Raw genomic sequence first — 20,416 nt, 5'->3', positions numbered from 1 at the left:
GAAAAAATTTCTGGTTAATCGAAGTTTATATGTGCAGAACAGGTTATATTTTAGAGATAAGGAAGCTAAAGCTCAGAATTTCTGACCTGAACAAAGTTACACAGCTGGTTAATGGCAAAGCCAAAATCAGGCTTCAGGTCTTCTGACTCTGAGTCAAATGCTCTTTTCAGTATACCATTCGATTGGTCAGATTAGATAATAGGAGAAAAAAATGTGAAGCTGGCTCAGTGTAAATATGTACATGCTTAGAATTTAAATCTAGTTTTAAACATTCAATTCCATTCTTTTCTATTATTTAAATTATTGAGAAATCACAGTATGAAAAAGTTCAATTGTTTTCACCTCTGCCTTATTCTTTTTCTCTACATTTCAATCTTAGGAAGTAAATACTTTTCTAATAGAAAATTACTACCTTATTGCATATAAAACTCTCCATCAAACCAAGATTCTGTAAACATTACTTACAGGTAGGAGACTAAAAGGATAATTATACTATAGGACCCACCCTAAATATATTGAACATTTCATAACCACATTTAATTAACTTATATGATTTCCAATAGGAAAGACTGAAGCTAAGCTCAAATTCAAGTTTAAAAAGTACTGAGTACTGGGACTTCCCTGGTGGTGCAGTGGTTCAAAATCCGCCTGCCAATGCAGGGGACACGGGTTTGATCCCTGGTCCAGGAAGATCCCACATGCTGTGGAGCAACTAAGCCCATGCACCACAACTACTGAGCCTGTGCTCTAGAACCCTCGAGCCACAACTACTGAGCTTGCGTGCTGCAACTACTGAAGCCCTCGCGCCTAGAGCCCATGCTCCCCAATAAGAGACCCACTGCAATGAGAAGCCCGTGCACCACAACGAAGAGTAGCCCCTGCTCATCGCAACTAGAGAAAGCCCGCGCACAGCAACCAAGACCCAATGCAGACAAAAAAAAAAAACTCAATTAATTTTTTTAAAATTTGTAAAAAAAAAAAAAAAAATTGTAAAGAAAAAAAAATTGGGGCTTCCCTGGTGGTGCAGTGGTTGAGAATCCGCCTGCCAATGCAGGGGACACGGGTTCGAGCCCTGGTCTGGGAAGATCCCACATGCCGCGGAGCGACTAGGCCCGTGAGCCACAATTGCTGAGCCCGCGCATCTGGAGCCTGTGCTTGGCAACAAGAGAGGCCGCGATAGTGAGAGGCCCGCGCACCGCGATGAAGAGTGGCCCCCACTTGCCGCAACTAGAGAAAGCCCTCGCACAGAAACAAAGACCCAACACAGCCATAAATAAATAAATAAAATTTTTTAAAAAATTGTAAAAAAAAAAACTGAAAAAAAAAAAAAAAAAAGCACCACTATGGATCAGGTACTGGTGCTAGAGTCAGAGGATATGAAATCAAAGTCAAAAACATGTACTTCTAACCTCTGGGTCTAAGCTCATTTAGGCTATACTCCTTATCAAAGAAAGTTAAATCTCAGTTGCCTCCTACACAATTATTCAATATTTTTTATGAAAATAAGACTTCAAAGAGTCTTTCTAAAACATAATACAAAGATCTAAACTCAAAAAAATTATTCTAGTTTCTTAAATTACCGAGGACAAAAATTATATTGATAGATGCTAACTCTGGTTTTATGAATTCTCAATGGTAAGATCGTTTTATTTCAATAATACAGCACTTATAGTACTCCAAAATACTTTTCGAGATAAAACCTAGATCTCAAGTTACTTGTTTGAAAAGTGTCCAAATTTATCCTAAGTCTCTCTTTCCTAAGTTTGGGAGATCGCTCCTAGGAAAAGGAGACACGTACCTTTCCATGACAGCCAGGCACTCCTTTCTCCAGGTAAATCGACTCCCTCGTCGCAGTCGGAAGGTGCCAGATGTAGCTGAGACTGGGGGAGGCGTTTGTCTCCATTCCGGGTCCTCTATTGGAATGGGCGCGGGTCTCATACTTAGCGTAGCCCCTGAAATAAACGAAATTTTTTTGGGCAAATATCTTGCAATTTACTAAAACCAATATGACAAATATATCATGAAATCAACAATAAACTTTTGCCCCTTCACTGGAAATTGCAGGCCCAATACATTTGGTATTTATATTTTAAAAAAATTATTTGACCAAAATAAAAATCCAAGGAGACAAAAACTCTTCCTTAAAAAGTCCATCTATTTTACTTTACTTTGCTTTACTTTACTTATTTTATTTTGCCACACTGCGTGGCTTGCAGGATCCTAGTTCCCTGACCAGGGATTGAACCTATGCTCTCAGCAGAGAAAGTGCAGTGTCCTAACCACTGCACTGCCAGGGAACTCCCCCATTATTAATTATTTTAAATGTGTTTTTTTTTTCAGTTAGTCATTTGTCTTTTATCTTTGTTTATGTCAATTTTTGAAACAAAGCTCAAAATCTATCTCTTCAGGGGAATAAGGACATACAGTCTCTGGCCCAGTGACAACTCTTAATCAGAGTATCTTCCTCTGAAAAATTTCTCTTGAAATTCCTATTTGACAGTTTTAATCTTTTTGAACAATATATCCTACACATTCAGAACCTTTCATTACCATTCAAGACACTTCTTGTTGTTGAGAAGATGAAGCCCTTTAATCAATGTATGCAGGTAGGAGAAGACTTTAAAATAACACTAATTGTTGCAAACACTTTAAAAAAAAAAAAGTCAAATATAGCATCAAAAGAAGAGATGAAATTTGATATGTTTTTAGTCTATTAACTAATTCAGATCTCCATAAGTCTACTACCTGTTAATGCTATACTATATTTTTACCTCTTGAATGTAATAAAACCAATGGAAAAAAATGTACAATTGAGATATTTTACTAAATCAGACTAGACTTTTCTCAACCTGAACTGATGATAATGCATGTATGCATATATTTCTTTCTTCATAACAGGAATTATACTCTATTTATTGTACCTTGTAATTAATACCAAGGGTAGTGTTTCTACTTTACTACACACAGATTTGTTTCTTGATGTCCCCTTAATGGCTACATCTTTATATGTACTGTCTCATACAGATGTCCAATATTTCAACCAATCCCGATTTTCCTTTCCAAACCTGTTGTCCTGCATTCTTTCCCATCCAAGTAAATGGCATCTCTATTCTTTAAATTGCTCAGCTCAAAAATCTCAGAATCATCTTTGACTCTGCTATTTTTTCCCACCTACTATATATCTAATCCACAGGTAAATCCTGTCAATTTTATCTTCAAAATATATCCAGAATCAGACGAATTTATATTACTTTCACTGCTACCACTTTAGAGTAAGCCAGCATCATTTCTCCTAAGCATAATTCCCTGGGATAGGTTCCAAGGATGGCCCTTCACAATAAGTCACACCTCCTGGTAATCATGCCCCTGAATCTGGGCTGGTCCTGTGACACATTTTGACAACATGGACATAGTTTGAGGCTAGGTCATAAGAAGCTTTGCAACTTCTGACTAGATCTCCCGGACTGCTGGTTCTGGGGGAAGCCGGCTGCCATATAAGAAGTATGACTACCCTGAGACCAGGACGTTGTAAGGAAGCCACAGCTAGCCACGTGGAGTGAAAGAAGCCCAGTCTGCCTCCAGGTGCTCCTGTGAAACCCACCCAGGCACCAGACATTTGAGGAAAAAAGCCAGTTTGGACACTGTAGCTGCAGCAGACACCATGTGGAGAACTGTAGAACCCAGCTGACAGAAATAAGGCTCTAGACATACAGCCCTAATATAGTTGTGTGGTAGCCAGCTTCCAAGGTGGCTCCTAAGGATTGCCAACTCCTGGTATTCACCTCGTTGTATCAGGATTAGTTTATGTGACCAATAACATATGGTAGAAGTGATGATATGCCACTTTCAGGGATTAGACTGTAGAATACACTGTGGTGTCTGTGTTGTTGCTCTGGCTCTTAGATCACTTGCTCAGGAGAAAACTAGCTGCCATGTAGTAAGAACACTCAGCAAGCCAATGGCCAGGCCCATGTGGAGGACCTGCTATCTCTGGCCAATAGGCAATAAGGAACTGGGGCCTGCCAAGACTCATGGAAGTGACCTTAGAAGCAGACTGTCCTGCCCTGGTGACCGCAGACCTGGCTGACAGCTCGACTACAACGTCATGAGAACTCTGAGCCAGAACCTCCTTAGCTAAGCTGCTCCTGAATTCCTGACCCACAGAAATTGTGAGATAATAGATGTTTGTTGTTTTCAGCTGCTAACCTATGGGGTAATTTGTTACACAATAATATAGAACTAACGCAAGGCATCACAACCACCTCCAGTTGTTTATTTACCCAATTCCCTGACACACTGAGTATTATTAGTATAAGTGTTATTAATTATTCACATTTATAAATTTGGCAGGCAAAAAATTCTCTTTAATATATAAAGATTTCACTATTAGTAAGAATGAGCATCTTTTCCTGTTTCTGACAATTACTTCTCTTGTGAATTTATATCTTTTGTCCTTTTTTCTTTTGAGTTATTCCTCTTATTGGTGTGTAGATACCATACCAATTGCTAGTCATATAGATTGCAACTATTTTTCTCCAGTTTGTCATTCATCTATTTATGATGTGTTTTGTGATCTTAATTTTTGTACAGTCAAATCTGTTAATCTGTTCTTTTATGGTCAATGCATTTTATATAACTCAGAATATTTTTATAGTTTTCACTTTTGTTTAAACTCTTAATAGATATATGATTTCATGTCATGTGTGATGTAAAGTAAATATTTGACTTCTTCCTCAAATGGGCAAGTGTGTCACCAACACATTAGAGACCCACTGGCTTAAAAGGTGTGGCACATTCTGGCCTTTTGCCACACTGACACACAGCCACACTCGTTCATTTACATATTGTCTCTTTTTGGTACTATAATGGCAGAGTTGCATAGCTGTGACAGAGACCACACAGCTTGCAAAGCTTAAAATATTTACTATCTGGCCCTTTATAGGAAGAGTTTGCTAACCCCTGATTTAAAAAATTCCTGGCCTACACACTATGAAACTCTAAACTGAAACCTTTCTTTAGGTAGTTCAAGAAAGAGGGCTCCATTCTGCCAAAATAACTTGGCAATTAGGTCTGGGCCCAATTCAAAGTTAACAAAGTTTAGGCGTAAGAAGGAACTATGGGGCTAGAGGGTTTCAAACTCCTTGTGTTGGTACTTTTCGGAATGCAAGCAGGATTGACAGTATAATGAGGGCTCTGGAATCTACCTAAGCTAGATTATATGAACTTTATTCTACAGCCATGATAAAAGGTCCAAAACGGAGCCAAACTTGCTACCATGGCTAATAAAGACAGAGGTAGAAATGACCTGGTTAAGGCAGCCAGGTCCTCTCATCCAAGGTTTGGCTCTGGTAAAAGGATAGAGAGTTTCAGGGCTTCATTGGGTGGAGGATGAGAAATAGGTCAGTGAGTTGCTACTAGTAGGCCATATCTGTAACTACGGCATGCTTTCTTAGAGTGATAAATGGGCACAAATAAAGCAAAGAATACAAAGAATCTTAACTGAGTCATGAGGTTGAAGGAAATAAGCCAACTGATAATAATGGTTCTTCCCTGGTATTAGGGTTTATTGGTAATATAACTATGCTTCTTTACAATATCCTGTATTGTCCAGGTTTTCTATAAAAAGGAAACTTAGATGAAATAAAATTGGCCAGGAAGGAAAAGAAAGGGGGAGAGAGGGAAGGAGGGAAAAAAAGAAGAGAGAGAAGTAAGTAATGGCCTGGTTACTTTAAAAGAAATCAAGGCAATTTATGCACAGAAGGTGGAAACTCCGAATAATTTCAAACTTGTAAACATACTTAATTTGAAACATAGTATTATCATATTTCTTTTGAGGTTTTTGTCTTATTCCTTTTTCTTTTTCAGTGTAGTAGTATTTAAAAATAGCACAAGAGGGAATTAATTCCCCAGTGGTCCAGTGGTTAGGACTCTGCATTTTCACTGCCGAGGGCGTGGGTTCGATCCCTGGTTGGGGAAATGAGATCCTGCAAGCCGCGTGGTAAAAAAAAAAAAAAAAAAAAAGCACAAGAAAAACTCTGGAAACACTACAACAAACAGATTTGTTCTAGAAACCTGTTCCTTTTGCTTTGGTTGAAACGGATGGAGAGCAATGAATAACCCAAGAATGGGTTCACAATTACGGAGGAACAATGTATATAAGAATTTAAATCCCTCTGAAATAAAATACAGGCATTCTGGATTGGTTAAAGAACCCACTATTTTCTTCCCTATAGGAAGCGTGTTACCTGTGTTCTCTACAGAAACGTTTTTTTCTCCACATTATATGTGGGCCCCCATTAAGACAAGATTTTGCAGATTTATCTAGCAGATCTAAACCCAGAGAAAACAAAACGAAACAAAACTCTTCCTAATTTGCTGATAGATTTTAACATTTTGGTAACTGTTCTCTTTGCATCTATAATCATTTTCTTGCTTATCAGGGTTACTTTTGGGTGAGCCTTTGCCAATTAGCAAATGAAAGAATGACTACAAGCATGCTATTACTGCTCCATTCATAGACACTAGCTTCTCCAAAAGTAATTTTTCATCTTCCCTCACGTCATACACATGATTTCCCTGAGGCTCTACTCCCTGCAATAGTGAAGGGAGGAGGCATATTCTGCTCTCCAAATTTACTTCATGTGCAAACTTTATTTGTTTAATTTAGAAATATGCAGAATCACCGCCATGAGCCAAGAGGAACTCATCAAACCCTGTCTGCTATAGTAATGTTTAAATTAGACAAGAGAGAGGACTGTTGAGCTTAATTTGATTAAATAAAGGGGCTCTTGATGTCAACCATGCTGAATTTAGTACTCACTACTTTTTAAAAATAGGCATTTTCTTGTAAATGTTTTCATAGGAAACAAAATAAAATGTACTTGATCAGTTTCCATCAGCCTATTTTATTCATAAACCTTGGCAGGCTTTAGGTTATGCTGGGAAATTCTGGTGATTGGTCTGTTTAGCAGAGAACTACACTGTATCTATAGGATTATCAGTAAAAATAACCTAAATATGCACTCTATTATTTTTCTTGCTGAGTCCACTAAAAGAGAGACTAAAAAAACCTATTCAAATGGATCCAGAGTGAAGAGGTTGAAAAAGAGAAGAACGTCAATCAACGTATACAGAGAGAAATGCTCTGAGCCCAGGAATAAAGGCACAGAATGTACAAATGTATTTTGTTTGTTTTCTAAATGCTTAAATTTAGAGGGAAAAAGAAGTACTTTTTCATCGTGTGAGTTTCCTTAATTCTGCATTTTTTCTCAGAATATATGCAAAGGGATGGTACCATTTACACTTCTTCCAATGAGCTACCTGTCCTGGACAGAGAAAAAATATGAAATAAAAGAACTATCAGTACAAATCACTGACATCTTATTTCTCTACCTAACTGCCTCTCAAAAGCAGGTCTAAACTATGTAAACCTAGGTTCTTCAGTTGTTTTATATCTTAAAAGCTATTAACAGGGTAGATGAATTTCTTTTTTGCCTCTCTCTCTCTTTGCCTCCCTTCCTCTCTTATTTTCATTACACTTTATATGTATTTTTGGAATATACAACACAAGTGCATGGAATAAAATTTAGAAAGACACAAAAAGTTTACATAGTTAACAGTGTCCCTGCCACTCCCATCCTCCCCTTCTCTCAGTTCCCCGCCACAGAGCTATTCTTATCAGTTCCTAATATACCCTTCCAGAGATGTTCCAAGTTTATATAATCATATACGTGTGTGTGTGTGTGTGTGTGTATGCCCCCTACATAAATGGCAATATACCATATCCATTGTTTTCTACCTTACTTTGTTCACTGAAGAATTTGATATTCCTACATATAAATTCAATTCATATAAAGCCACCTTTAAAAAAATAGCTATATAGCCTCCACGGTATTCCATTATACAGATATACCATAATTTATTTAACCACTACTCGACTGAGGGACATTTAGTTGGATTCCAATCACCTCTGCAATGACTGGCAAAGAAAATTCTGATGTATTATATAAAAGTGAATACTGACTAGACAGTGGATAAGGTATTCTTAGATGCTAATGTAATGTTAGTTCATCTTATCACACAATATTAATTTGGAACTATCATCATATAATAGTTCCAAAGTGTCCATGAAATAAGAAGAATAAATTCTTTAGCTAAAACCAAAGGTTATTTTAAACTCAATAAAATAAAACTGCATTTATCTAGAAAAAATTCTATACCATATTAGCTCTTTTAATAAAGGTGAAAGTGCAAAGAAAAACTTTAAAAAAATTAAATTTCAACTGGTAATATCCAATTACTGTTGATGCAACAAAAAGGACCAATTTGACAATTACAAACTTATCCCCTTCTTTTCAGCTAACTTTGAATTACATCCTACAGAAAACTAGAAACTAGACTACAAAGAACTGGACTAGGAAGCTAGAACGAACTCAGAACTAGAATGGATTTGATTCTCAAATAAAAAATAGGAAGTCCTTTTACAGGGGGACAGTTGGTAATGCAACTTCATAGAAAAGCAAATGCATATAATTAGGGGTACTTACTGTTAAAAGGAGGAGGCACTATATCCTTAAAGAAAAACACCTGCTAATCAACGGCTGGATGAATGCTGTTAGTCCTTTCCCATTTTCCTGTTAAAACTGGATTCCAATAGTAGTATTCCACAGTCAGCAGTGTTGTCGGATCAGCTACAACTACATGCTACAGCTACATGCTGACATGATAGTCCGCCTTCCTGTTTCTAATGAATTCATTTTCCTGGTATCCCAGTCCCTGTCTGAGATTGAAGTCCAGTCCTGAAATCCAGTGTGGGAATTCAGCTTTACCAGCTATGATTAGATTCCATGTCAGGCACTGATCTAAGTGCCAAATCCAAGAGACAAAAATCCCTTCTCTTATGGAGGCTGATTGCCTGGCACAGTTGACTTGTGTTTGTCTTTCAAATTCTTCATTGCTCTGCTGTATATATTTTGGAACATCTTAACAATCCCTCTGATATTCCCCCTGGTAGCCAATTGCTGGCATGTGACCAGGTTTATGAAGCCCCTGGGCACAGTTCCTTATTTACCTAGCCCAACTCTTGTTATCAATATCATAGCCTAAGCTGCTCTATTAAACAGACCAAGTGCCAAGTTTTTGTTCCTTTCCATCTGATTTGCTCTGCTGTGAGTCACGGGAGAAGTCAGCTCTTTGGGAAGACTGCTTAGAGCTCAGATGGAAGTGTTGCCTCAACATGAGTCTTTAGACTGCGCTGTCCTATATGGTAGCCACTAGCCACATGTGGTTATTGAGCACTTGAAATATGGCTGATTGCAGATGGCATGTGCTTTAAGTGTAAAATACACATTGTATTTCAAAGAAAAAGAAGGAAAAGGAAAAAAAGAGAGAAAGAGAGAGAAAAAAAAGAAAGAAGGAAAGAAAGGACTGAAGGAAGAGAGAGAAGGAAAGCTCTCATTAACTTTTTGAAGTGTTGATTAAATGAAGTGATAATACAAGCATAAACACCGATACATTATCAAAATTAATTTTAGCTATTTCTTTTTAAAATGTGGCTACTAGATAATTTAAATTACGTATGTCATTTGCATTCTATTTCTACTGAACTGTGCTGTTTTAGAACATTTAACTAATGGCAGCAACAACAGAGTCATTATTTTGAGAGGTTTGCCTGTACATCTAGATATCATTAGAAAAATATCTAAAAATGGAAGTTCCTCTTTGTAGCAAAACTTTGTAGAAAAACTGCCAGCTAGTAAATATTGAAGGAATGCTAGATTACATCATCACCACTTTGCAATCCCCCATCAGAATAACTGATTCAGGTGAGCATCATCAATGGACGCTAAGACCACTGGCAAAGCTTGTTGCAGAAAAGGCAGGGAGGCAAAGTTATGCCCTATAGGTTATTTACAAGCTGCAAAAATAGGATCCGGTGGCCACCACTTTAACAAAGAATCAAACTTAGCAAATGAGTAGTGCTACAACCTGACACTACATGCCTCTTGACATGTGGTAATGTGCGGTAAACATTACCTACAAAGCATTTTGCCCCAATGTTTTATTGTGAAAAATTTCAAACATACAGCAACAATGAAAGAATTTTATAGTGAAAATCTGTACCCATACCATCTAATATTTTACTATATCTAGTTTATCACATATCCATCTCCCTATTCATTTTATCTTGATGTGTTTCAAAGTTAACTGCAGCCATTAGTAAATGTTCTCCCTTCATACAATCTATGAAGTACTCTTGCCAAAAAATATTTAACCTGAATCTAATCAAGCCTCTAATCCTAACTTCCAGTGTATGTGAAATACACAGGCTACAGAGGAACAAGTTAGTCGACACTAAGAGGATATAGAAAAGCCCAGAATGTGAGACATTCTGTAAGGTTAGATGGTTTAAAAAGTTTATGTCATGAAAGAAAAATTTTAAGTGACTAGTTTTAAGACTCTAAAGAGACATAACAACAAATTCCAATTTGTCAATCTAAATCACATACTATTTAATGAAAAAAAAAGCTGATAAATCAGGAGTAAGGGATTAACAGATACAAACTACTATACATAAAATATATAAGCAACAAGGATTTACTGTATAGTACAGGGAACTATATTCAATATCTTGTAATAACCTATCATGGAAAATAATCTGAAAAAGTATATATAATTGAATCACTTTGCTGTACAGCTGAAACTAACACAATATTGTATATCAACTATACTTCAATTAAAAATTTAATTAATTCTAAAAAAAAGCTGCAAAAGACATTCTTGCAACAACTAAAGAAATGTGAATATGGACTGAATATTAGGTGTTATTATGGAATTATAATTAATTTTCTTAGATGTGATTCTAGGGGCTGTGGTTATGTAAGAGATTACCCTTTTTTCAGGAGACGAATGCTAAAGAGAGAGAAAGAGTATGTGTTTGTATACACATGTACATACATTTTAAAATTTATTCATTTATTTATTTTATACGGATAAAGCAAATATAGCAAAATGTTAACAATTACTGTATCTACGAAGAGGATAAATAGGTGTTAGCTGTGTTGGTCTTTTAACTTTTCTGTATATCTGAAATATAAAAAATGGGGGGCTGGGTAAATTAAAAAATTCATTGTGAAGAGATTGATACGTTCTGTTCTGTTTTGTCTGCCTGAGCCTTTCAAAGTGATCTTTGAAAAAAAAAATCTAACCACAGATACACACACAGAAATATGTCTCTATAACATTATTTCCACCTCAGAGCCAATGCTATTATTAGCTAAGAGTCTTCAATACTCGATATTCAAATTGATAATTTAGTCTGTAAGCAAAGGCTTTAATGCTGTAGTACTACAGAAGATAGTTCAATCACAAGGTTAAACTTGAGACTGATCTCACTGTCACCAGTCTGTGTAATGTGTAGATTGAGAGAGTCTATCAAAAACTTCAGATTTTACTTTATATACCTCCATTAAAAGCATCCTGCAATAGATCTTGCCTGTTCCTGGCAACTTCTGACACAAAGGTTTTTGTGATCTTTTTAAAGATTTCAGTCTGTTTTCCAACCTACTGCTGTCCCCAAAGTCAACAGGGCAGCTTTACCCTAAAGTCCAAAGACACATTCATTACCCAGAATTAGAATTAGAAAGAGAAAATCTTTAGCAGAAATCATTGGATATGGTATAGCATGAACAAAATAAAAGCATTAAATTTATATTACTAACTAAAACAAGATTTACAAATACACATATAAAACTAGGTATGGAATCTTACATGTATCAATACCTATAGTTGAGGGGAAAAAAATTGGCTACTGACAATCATGACCTTTCTTTCAAATTATGGTTAGAAATGTCATATAACCTGGAAAACAAAGAGGCACCTTGGAGGAAGCAGTGAAAATGACTAGATAATATTAGACACTAAGCTAAAAATTGGTACAATCAGGGCTTAGATTTTACAGTTAAGAGTGTTCTTTGGCATAAAGGAACAACAGTAATGAAACTACCTTGGGGAAGACAAACCAAGGAACAATATGGAGTGGAATGGAATCCAATTATGGAGTCAATAAAGTAATTAATTATATTTGTCTCATTTCAGATGCAATAAAAAAAGGAAAAAATATTTACCAGGGTTTGTCTTTTCAAGCTGATACCATCGGTAAAACGCTCTTTTCTTCTGTTCACTCAGGTCTGATCCCTGCTGCAACAGCCAGTGAGAGATCCGGCTCTGACTGATACCTGTGGAGAAAGAGAAACAGCTGCTGTGGATACTGCAATTACAGGGAAGTTAATGAGGGATCTGTTGGTTCTAGGTTATTGGGTACTTTATTCTCTGTTAATTCTATAAGGAAGCTGCAACTTGAGCAAGGCTTTTAATATTGGGCTTCCTTGTAAAAGCTGACTGCAAGGATATATTCAGAAATGATCTATAAGAGGTCAAAGCATTTTATTTACCAAGACTTAAAAATGGTCTCTAAATTAATCTCTAAACCAGGTCCATGAATGTGAGATAAATGAAGAGCTATCTAAATAACAGTAGTCAGAAGTTGATTAAGTTTGTGCTCCTTCAACCACCAGCACCACCTCCACCCCGATCCTGGTTTAGAACATTGGAACTTTTACCAGATATTTGGAAGAAAAAAAATCAAGCCAGCACATTTTGCTACTCATTATTGATACTGATAAAAAGATTTAGGGGCTGGGAAAGGAGAGGTCATTGAAAATACTCTCTTCAATAAGATTTCTGGATTATTTGTTAATTCATTCAGGGTAACTCATTTGTTAATTCATTTTCAGGCTCATTAGTATAGATAACTAACAGTTGGAAGACTTTTAGAGTTATGCTACAATAGGACCTCTTAAGAAATCTCAAGAGGTAAAGATGTTCTTCTAACAGACTTAACAAAACACTGAATACAATACAAAGCAGTAGTTTTCAGCTATCACTAACAAGTTCTTGAAAGCGATAAATAAGAAATTGAAAGACCTCCATGTGCAAGGTAAAAAAGCATGTCTAAAACTTACTAGAGTATGAGAATAACATGCTCCTTCTGGTCATTATAGCTATTCCAAAATGAATAATTCAACATACAACTGGCAAAAGCAAAAAATAATAGGAAATATAAAACTGTCTTATACGCCCTTAAGGCACTTTCCAAAAGACCATTCAGCTACCATAGAGGGTTAACAGTATCTAAACTCTCCCAAGGAATTACTTATGGTAACTGGATAGTACTGAATACCACCTGTGCCAGCACCTGTTTAAAGCTGTAACTCACAACAGGAAGAGTGGTTATCATGAAGTAATCACACCCCCTAACATAAGAAGAAGCAGGAGGTCGGGTGATCACATTTAACTCATTAAAAGCAAGCCCCCAGCTTCTGTACTTTTAAAAACCTACGTTAAAAGAAAATTTGAGGAAATGGGGGAGGGCAGTTTTGTTAAAAGAAAAGTTGGGCTGAGAAGCATGGTTCTCTGATTGGAAACACCTTTCACTTTCAAAGGGTGAAATTCAAAGAGTTTTTCCAAAACCGAAGAGATTATATTCTCAAATCATTCACACGGCAGTTTTCAATGGATTGAAAATCTATGTGATGCAGGTGCTGGCAGCTATCACTGTATGCTTGTTCTAAGAGAACACAAATTATTCAGTATAATTAAATTGGCCATGTTTAGCAATGCTTTCACCACAAGTCTAGTTTCAGATGTTATACTATTTTTCACATGACTTTCTGTTTTCTTTTGGCGGCGTTGCGGTGCGCGGGCTTCTCACTGCGGTGGCTTCTCTTGCTGCAGAGCACGGGCTCTAGGCGCGCGGGCCTCAGTAGTTGTGGCTCACGGAATCTAGAGCACAGGCTCAGTAGTTGTGGCGCATGGGCTTAGTTGCTTTGTGGCATGTGGGATCTTCCTGGACCAGGGCTCAAACCCGTGTCCCCTGCATTGGCAGGTGGATTATTAACCACTGTGCCACCAGGAAGCCCTCACATGACTTTTTAACAGGAGTGAAGAAATCAACCATTTACCACCAGGAAATCAAAACTGATTTTCATGTCCACAAAATGAAACCATTTTACATGGATTCTTACATTGGTATCATACTACTCAAAAACAGAGGGAATTTGAGGAAAATCTGTTAAGAAAAAGAAACGAATATATCAGTTCTGTTACCTACAGTATTAAATCTTCCTCAAACAGTCAGATCACACATAGAACAAACCACAGAGTCTACTAGATATTAGAGGTGTCCAGGTTCTGGCTGTGCTATAGTGGGGCAAGAGGGCAAAAGCCCAGCAAAAGGAGAGTAAATTATGGTATATTCATATAGTAAGATACTGCACAGACTAATGTTCTAAAACAGCCATCAAAAACAAACAATAGAAAACCAAAACCAAACAAAAAGCCATCAGCTCCAAGTGTTGGCAGGGCACTGAGTATATGAAACTCTCATATTGCTGATGGAAGGGTAAAGTGTCAGGGCCCCTTTGGGAAACAACTGGGCAATATCTACTAAAGCTGAACATATGCATACCATATGATCTAGCAATTTCTTTCCTTGGTATACAGCCCACAGAAATGTGTACATACTCAAAAGAATATGTTCAAAAAACTCATACCGGAAGGCTTATATGAGCCTTATCTGTCATAGTCCCCAGTTTGAAACAACTCAAATACCCATCAACAGGAAAATGCATAAATTGTGGTATTTATGTATTCTACTACAGACTGCTACAACAAATAGAAAAAGGGTAAACTACTGCTATATGCAGTCACATGGATAAATCTCACAAAAATAATGTTGGCCAAAAATAGTCACACATACAGGTAAAAAAGCCACGCACAATACTGTAAGATTCAACTTACATAAAGTTTAAAAACAGACACAATTAGATATATGTATATGGATGACAATGAGAATAGTGGTTATCTGTCATTAGGAGGGAGGAGATTAATTACTGGAAGTAGGATGAGAAAGGCCCATGTAGTGACCAGCACTGTTCTTGATCTTGATCTGGATGGTGGTTACATGTGTGTCTTCACTTTGTAAAAGTCATTAAACTGGACACTTTTCTCTGTCTATGTTGTATTTCAATGAAGTTTTCCCAAAAAAGTTTTAAAAATTCTATGAGGTGTTAAAAAAACCCACAAATGGATATGTATCAATATGGAAAGATCCCCATGATATAAATGAAAAAGTATACAGTTTAATGAATACATATATTTTTACATAATCTATGTTGTTTTGTACAGTAACAAAAGCTCATATATAGCCAAAGATACATAATACAAATTTAGAGTGGCAGACTCTCCCTCTATTGTACACCTCTATATCATTTTCTTAATCTGTATACAAATATTTATTAATTTATTTTATTTTAGCCTTTCCCTAGAAACACTACACACTTTATTGGCTGCTTTATAAACACTGTAATTAAGTTAAACAAAACAGAAGTGCGAAAAGAAGTTAATTTCAGCCTTCCCTGGCCGATTCCACTCTGGGGTAAGCAGTGTTAACTGTTAATATATGTTGTTCCACAATTTTCTCTATGTGTAATTATTAATTTTATAAAACAAAGGGAGAGAAGGTAATAAAGAATATCCTCCTGTCTAGTCTTTTGTGAGAGGAGGAAACAAATAAGGAACTTCTTCCCTGTAAACTTAATATCAGTTTTCATAAGAAAATAAATTAATAAAGCAAGCAGTTGTTCCAAAAAAGGCACTATAAAAATTAAATATGTACAATAATACATTTTACAATGATATTTCTTCGTTAGCAACTTGCTGATAGGTAGGATTCCTTTAACTTATCCTTCTGGGGCCGGTCCATGTCTTTGGAACTTCAATTGAGCTAGGTGTCAAAAGGCCCTGCAGCTTCTCTTTACTGTCAGCTTTGGTACTCTTCCTTCAGAGAAAATTTTCCTAACTCCCTTTACTTCCCACTGGTGAAAACAATGTCATTCTCCACAAGTTTTAGCTCCTCAAAAGCTCTTTTCTACCTTTCACAGGGCAGAAGAAAAGAAAAATTTACATATAACCTTCATACACTGAGAGACTAAAACTAACCCCTGATTAATTTCTTTCCAATAACAAAGTGATCACATTGTGTTCAAAGGATGAAAAAGCCTTTTTGCCAGTCTCATTCACATTCTTCTCTGAGCTTCAGCTCCATCCTTCCAGTTCCTCAAATGCCATGCTCCCTTCCACCAGAGGGCTCTCCACCACAACCCATTCTTGTCAAAGTCCCTAGTACTACAGATTTAAATGTTTCTTCTTCCTCCAACTTCCTTTGGCACGTGACACTACTGACCACTCACATCATCTTCATCCTTGGAATGCTGGATACAACTCTCTAACGCAACTTTTCAGTCAACTTCAGGGATTGCTTTGTTATCTCCTTACATGTTAGTGCCCCAAGATTCCATGTTGAAGCATCTTCTTTCATTCTACACACTCTTCCTTCGATCATCTCAACTATCAACAATCAGGGTTTAAAATATCTAAATACCAATGACTTCCAGAACACCAGACTGTTCTTTCAAACCATCTGCTAGACAGCTTCATGAGAATTTCCCACAGGTCTTCAACATAGTAAACTTGATTCATTATCCTCTTCCTTTAAATCTGTTCTTCCTCCTGTGACCCCCATCTCAATTTTATGTTCCATTCTACTCCTTCCCCCAACTCTCATATGCTTACTAAATCCAATCCCTTTCTCTTCCAAAATTTCTCTTCGTCTCTCCAATCCTCATTCCAGCAGCATGGAATCTCAGCCTCTCTTGCCTAGATAATTGAAATAACTTTGATGAAAAGAACAAGTCATCTAAGATCCACAAAGTACAAAATCCTCATGATCAGATCCTTTTTAATTAGAAGATCACTTCACAGATGAAAATGTGAAATGTGCTTCTTCAATTTTCTACTTGAGAGCTGCAGTCATCTCTGCAATTCACCTTCCACAGTGTGAGAGATATGTCTCAAAAATTTTAAGTTATAACACATGCATCCATTCTCCGTAAAAATAACTCACAAATGCAGAGAAAAAAGCCCTTTCTCCATCTCTAACCCTTCTCTCATTCCCTAGAGGTATCCCTGTTTATTTGGTGTGAATTCTTCCAAACTCTTTACGATGCATTTAATACACAAACATGTACATATATACATCTAGGTTTTTTTTTTTTAAACACACATTTGGAATTATCCTATACATAATAAGCAGCAATGTTTCTCATATAATGTCTTGGAATTTTCTCACGTACCGCATTGTGAACCTTCATCATTCTAATGGCTACATGGTATTTTATATCAGGAATATACCATAATCCACTTAAACATGTACCTGTTATTAGACATTTCAACTGTTGCTAACATTTTACTATTGTAAATGATGCAATGAACACTCTTTGCTTATCTCTGTGTATATAAATAAATATCTTAGGGCCAATTCACAGGAATGGACTTTGATTCGTAGCATATGAGTGGCATTTAAGTTTGTGATAGATACTATCAAATTGTCCCCTAAAGAAGACTGTACCCAATTTTATATTCTAACCAACAGTGATGAGAATTTTTCCCTACATCCTCACCATTGCTGGTTATAAAATTTATTTTTAAAGTCTGACTTTCTTTTTGTAAACATTAACACATGCTCATTATAAAAAGAATTCTAAGCAATTGAGAGGAAAGTAGAAAAATTAAGAGGAAAGCTAATAAAAAAGATGCATCCAAATTCTTACCACTTATAAATAACTACACTTATTACAAGATCGCTCCAAGCATATGTGGACATAGAATAGGCAGAAATAATTACTAAAATGAGATAATACTACATGCTGAATTTTAAAATGTAAAAACACCAAATTTAGTTTGATTTGATTTTAACACAAGAAAAAAAATTTAAATAAACTAGAGAGAAAGATCTACTCAAATTTAGTAAATGCTTCTATAGGGGAAATGAGGTTCCTAAGAGTGCAATAAAGCAAGAAAAAAGGATCATACAAAAACATTGGGAGGTTGGAAGCATTGTTTTTTAATTTGTGGGCAGTATCTAATGGCTCCTGGCTAAAAAAGCTAAGGAAATTAGCAGACTGTGATAGCTACTCTCCAGGATGATTCCTAATCATCCTCTTGGTCTTTCTACCTTTGTGTAATCCCCTCCAACACTGCTTCAGGGTTGGTCTGTGCAAACAACAGAATACGGCAGAATATGGTGACTTCTCAGGATAGGTCATGAAAAGTTTCTGCTTTACTCTCTCTTAATAGTTGGTTCTGAGGAAAGCTAGCTGCCATGTTGTGAGACCACTCAATTAGACCTATGGAGAAATCCATGTGGCAAAGAACTGAAGCATTCTGCTAACAGCTATGCAAATGAGGCATCTTGGAAGTGAGTCTCCTAGCCTTAGTTAAGCCTGCTGATGACTGTAGCCTCCTGAGACACCCTGAATCAGAATGACCTGTCTAAGCTGCTTCTAGATTCTTGACCTATAAAAACTAAGTGAGAAAAAAAAAAAAAAAAAAAGCTAAGTGAGAGAATAAAAATTTAGGTTGTTTCAAGTTGCTAAGGTCAATGTAATCTCTTATGCAGCAATAAATAACTAATACACATATATATACTATACTTTCCCCATTTCCCTTCCCAGCCTGTACACCCAACTCCTGATATTTGGAAGATATTTTTGCATAGTCAACATTTACATTCTGTCCTGGACTCATAATTCCCATAGTTGTTTACTCATAGTTGTAGATTTAAATGAATTCAGGATTTACCATACAGTTTCTCAGTTTTTCCATTCCTAAGCTCTGTATTTTTGTTTTTGTTTTTAACTGAGGCATATTTTACATACAGTGAGCACACTGCTCTTAAGTGTATAGTTCAATGAGTTTTGACATATGTATACACATGTGACCATCACTCAAATCAAGATATAGATTATTTCCATGTTCCCTAAAAGATTCCCCTTGTCCTCTTTTCACTTAATGCTTAAATTTTATATTTTAAACTTAATTTTTGGTTAGTAAGATTTCTTCATCAAGCAATTTTTACCAGTACAGGTTTATTGATGCTGCATTCCCCAGTGCTTGTATGCCTGTATGTTTGTCTCCCCTGTTTATATTTTAAGGACAACACTACAGGGGAATTTTTTTGGGGCTTAGACGTTCCTTTAAAATCTGTTATGTGATGTCAGTGGGTGGCAGAGTAAGGTCTTCTGAAAAGTTAGTCCCCCAAAAACGCAATGATAGCAAAAGCTGCTCTACCATAAAAGCACTGGCAAAAGTTGTCAAAATCAACTTTTTCAGAACTCTGGAAATTAACCAAAGGTGTGCAACAATCCAAAGAGTATTTATTCAAAAAAAAAAAAAAGCTAAATTTTAGTAAGACCAGCTATATGACATTTTAACTTGAACTATACTCATTCCCATCATCCCAGCATTGCAGTAGACTATATTCTTACAATCACAGTGAAAACCAAGAATGGTCTATTAGCCACTGGAGAGGGAAAGACAGGTTTGGAGTTCCCCCAAAACACCATTCTAAGAGAACTGTCATTATTTGACCTGTTTGGCAACCCCCTGGAAACTCCCATTTGCAAAGCTCATTCTTATTTGACCTTATCCAGACCTCATTCAGTGTGAATAGCCTTTTCCCTCGGAGGGGAGAAGGAAGGGAAGTGGTTTGCAGAAAACAATCAGTGGCAATCATTTAATATTGCAGGTGCCTGAGGTGATCATGATAACAGTTGGGGCAAACAAGGAACTGAACAAAATATTTAAAAAGCTGAGGAATTCTTAAGATGTCTATGAGGGTCTTGGAAAAGCTCTGATATAATTCTGGGAATTTAGAAGGCCAGGTGCATGCACAGGGCTGTGCACATGCCTAGGTCTATGTGCATGACCAGGGCAATGTGCATCACAGGAAAGAACTATGAAGGCCCTAAGCTCTCGCCTCTGGCTGACTTTGAGACATGGTGCAAAGAGAAAGTGAAGGGTAAGGTAGAATTATAAACTGCCTGCCTGAGCATTAAAGGCATGCCTCAATATATGTACAGAGCTCCTCAGCAAAGCTGGGAAATTTATTGGTTCCAGGCATTTAAGGAAATCTCTGTCCAATAATTAGCTGACTACTAAGCTAACAAGGAAGAGACTTCAGCAGCCACACACCACAAAGAATACTGACTTTACAGGATTAGTCCAGGAAAGTCACTAAACAAAAAGCAACAAAAACAAACAGCAACAACAACAAATCAAGGGGTGGAGAGGAATCTGATTTCAAGAGCTTCCACATTATATTATTTAAACTGTCTAGTTTAAAACAAAACAAAACTTATGAACCATGAAAGGAAACAGTAAAGCATGACATGAATAGTAAAAGAAGCAGTCAATAAGAAACGCCTTTGAAGAAACCCAGATGTTAGACTTACTAGAC

The 20,416-nt window shown here is 36.6% G+C and overlaps 1 protein-coding gene across 19 annotated transcripts in view; it reads right to left on the bottom strand.

Moving 5' to 3' along the window:
• The window catches only part of HMBOX1 (homeobox containing 1), a 185,752-nt gene that overhangs the window by 48,439 nt on the left and 116,897 nt on the right, over positions 1-20,416 (bottom strand). For all 19 annotated transcript variants that reach the window (XM_082468964.1, XM_082468953.1, XM_082468955.1 and 16 more), the window contains 2 exons: positions 12,126-12,236; positions 1,799-1,952 (listed from right to left, as the gene is read on the bottom strand). In XM_082468964.1, coding sequence (XP_082325090.1) covers positions 1,799-1,952; positions 12,126-12,236 — 265 coding nt within the window. The remainder of the gene's footprint in view (positions 1-1,798; positions 1,953-12,125; positions 12,237-20,416) is intronic.

This window comes from Balaenoptera physalus (genome assembly GCF_965194825.1).
Source record: "Balaenoptera physalus genome assembly, chromosome: 7".
NCBI lineage: Eukaryota > Metazoa > Chordata > Mammalia > Artiodactyla > Balaenopteridae > Balaenoptera > Balaenoptera physalus.
Note: the sequence above shows the minus strand (reverse complement) of the source record. Positions and strands in the feature narration are given on the sequence as shown.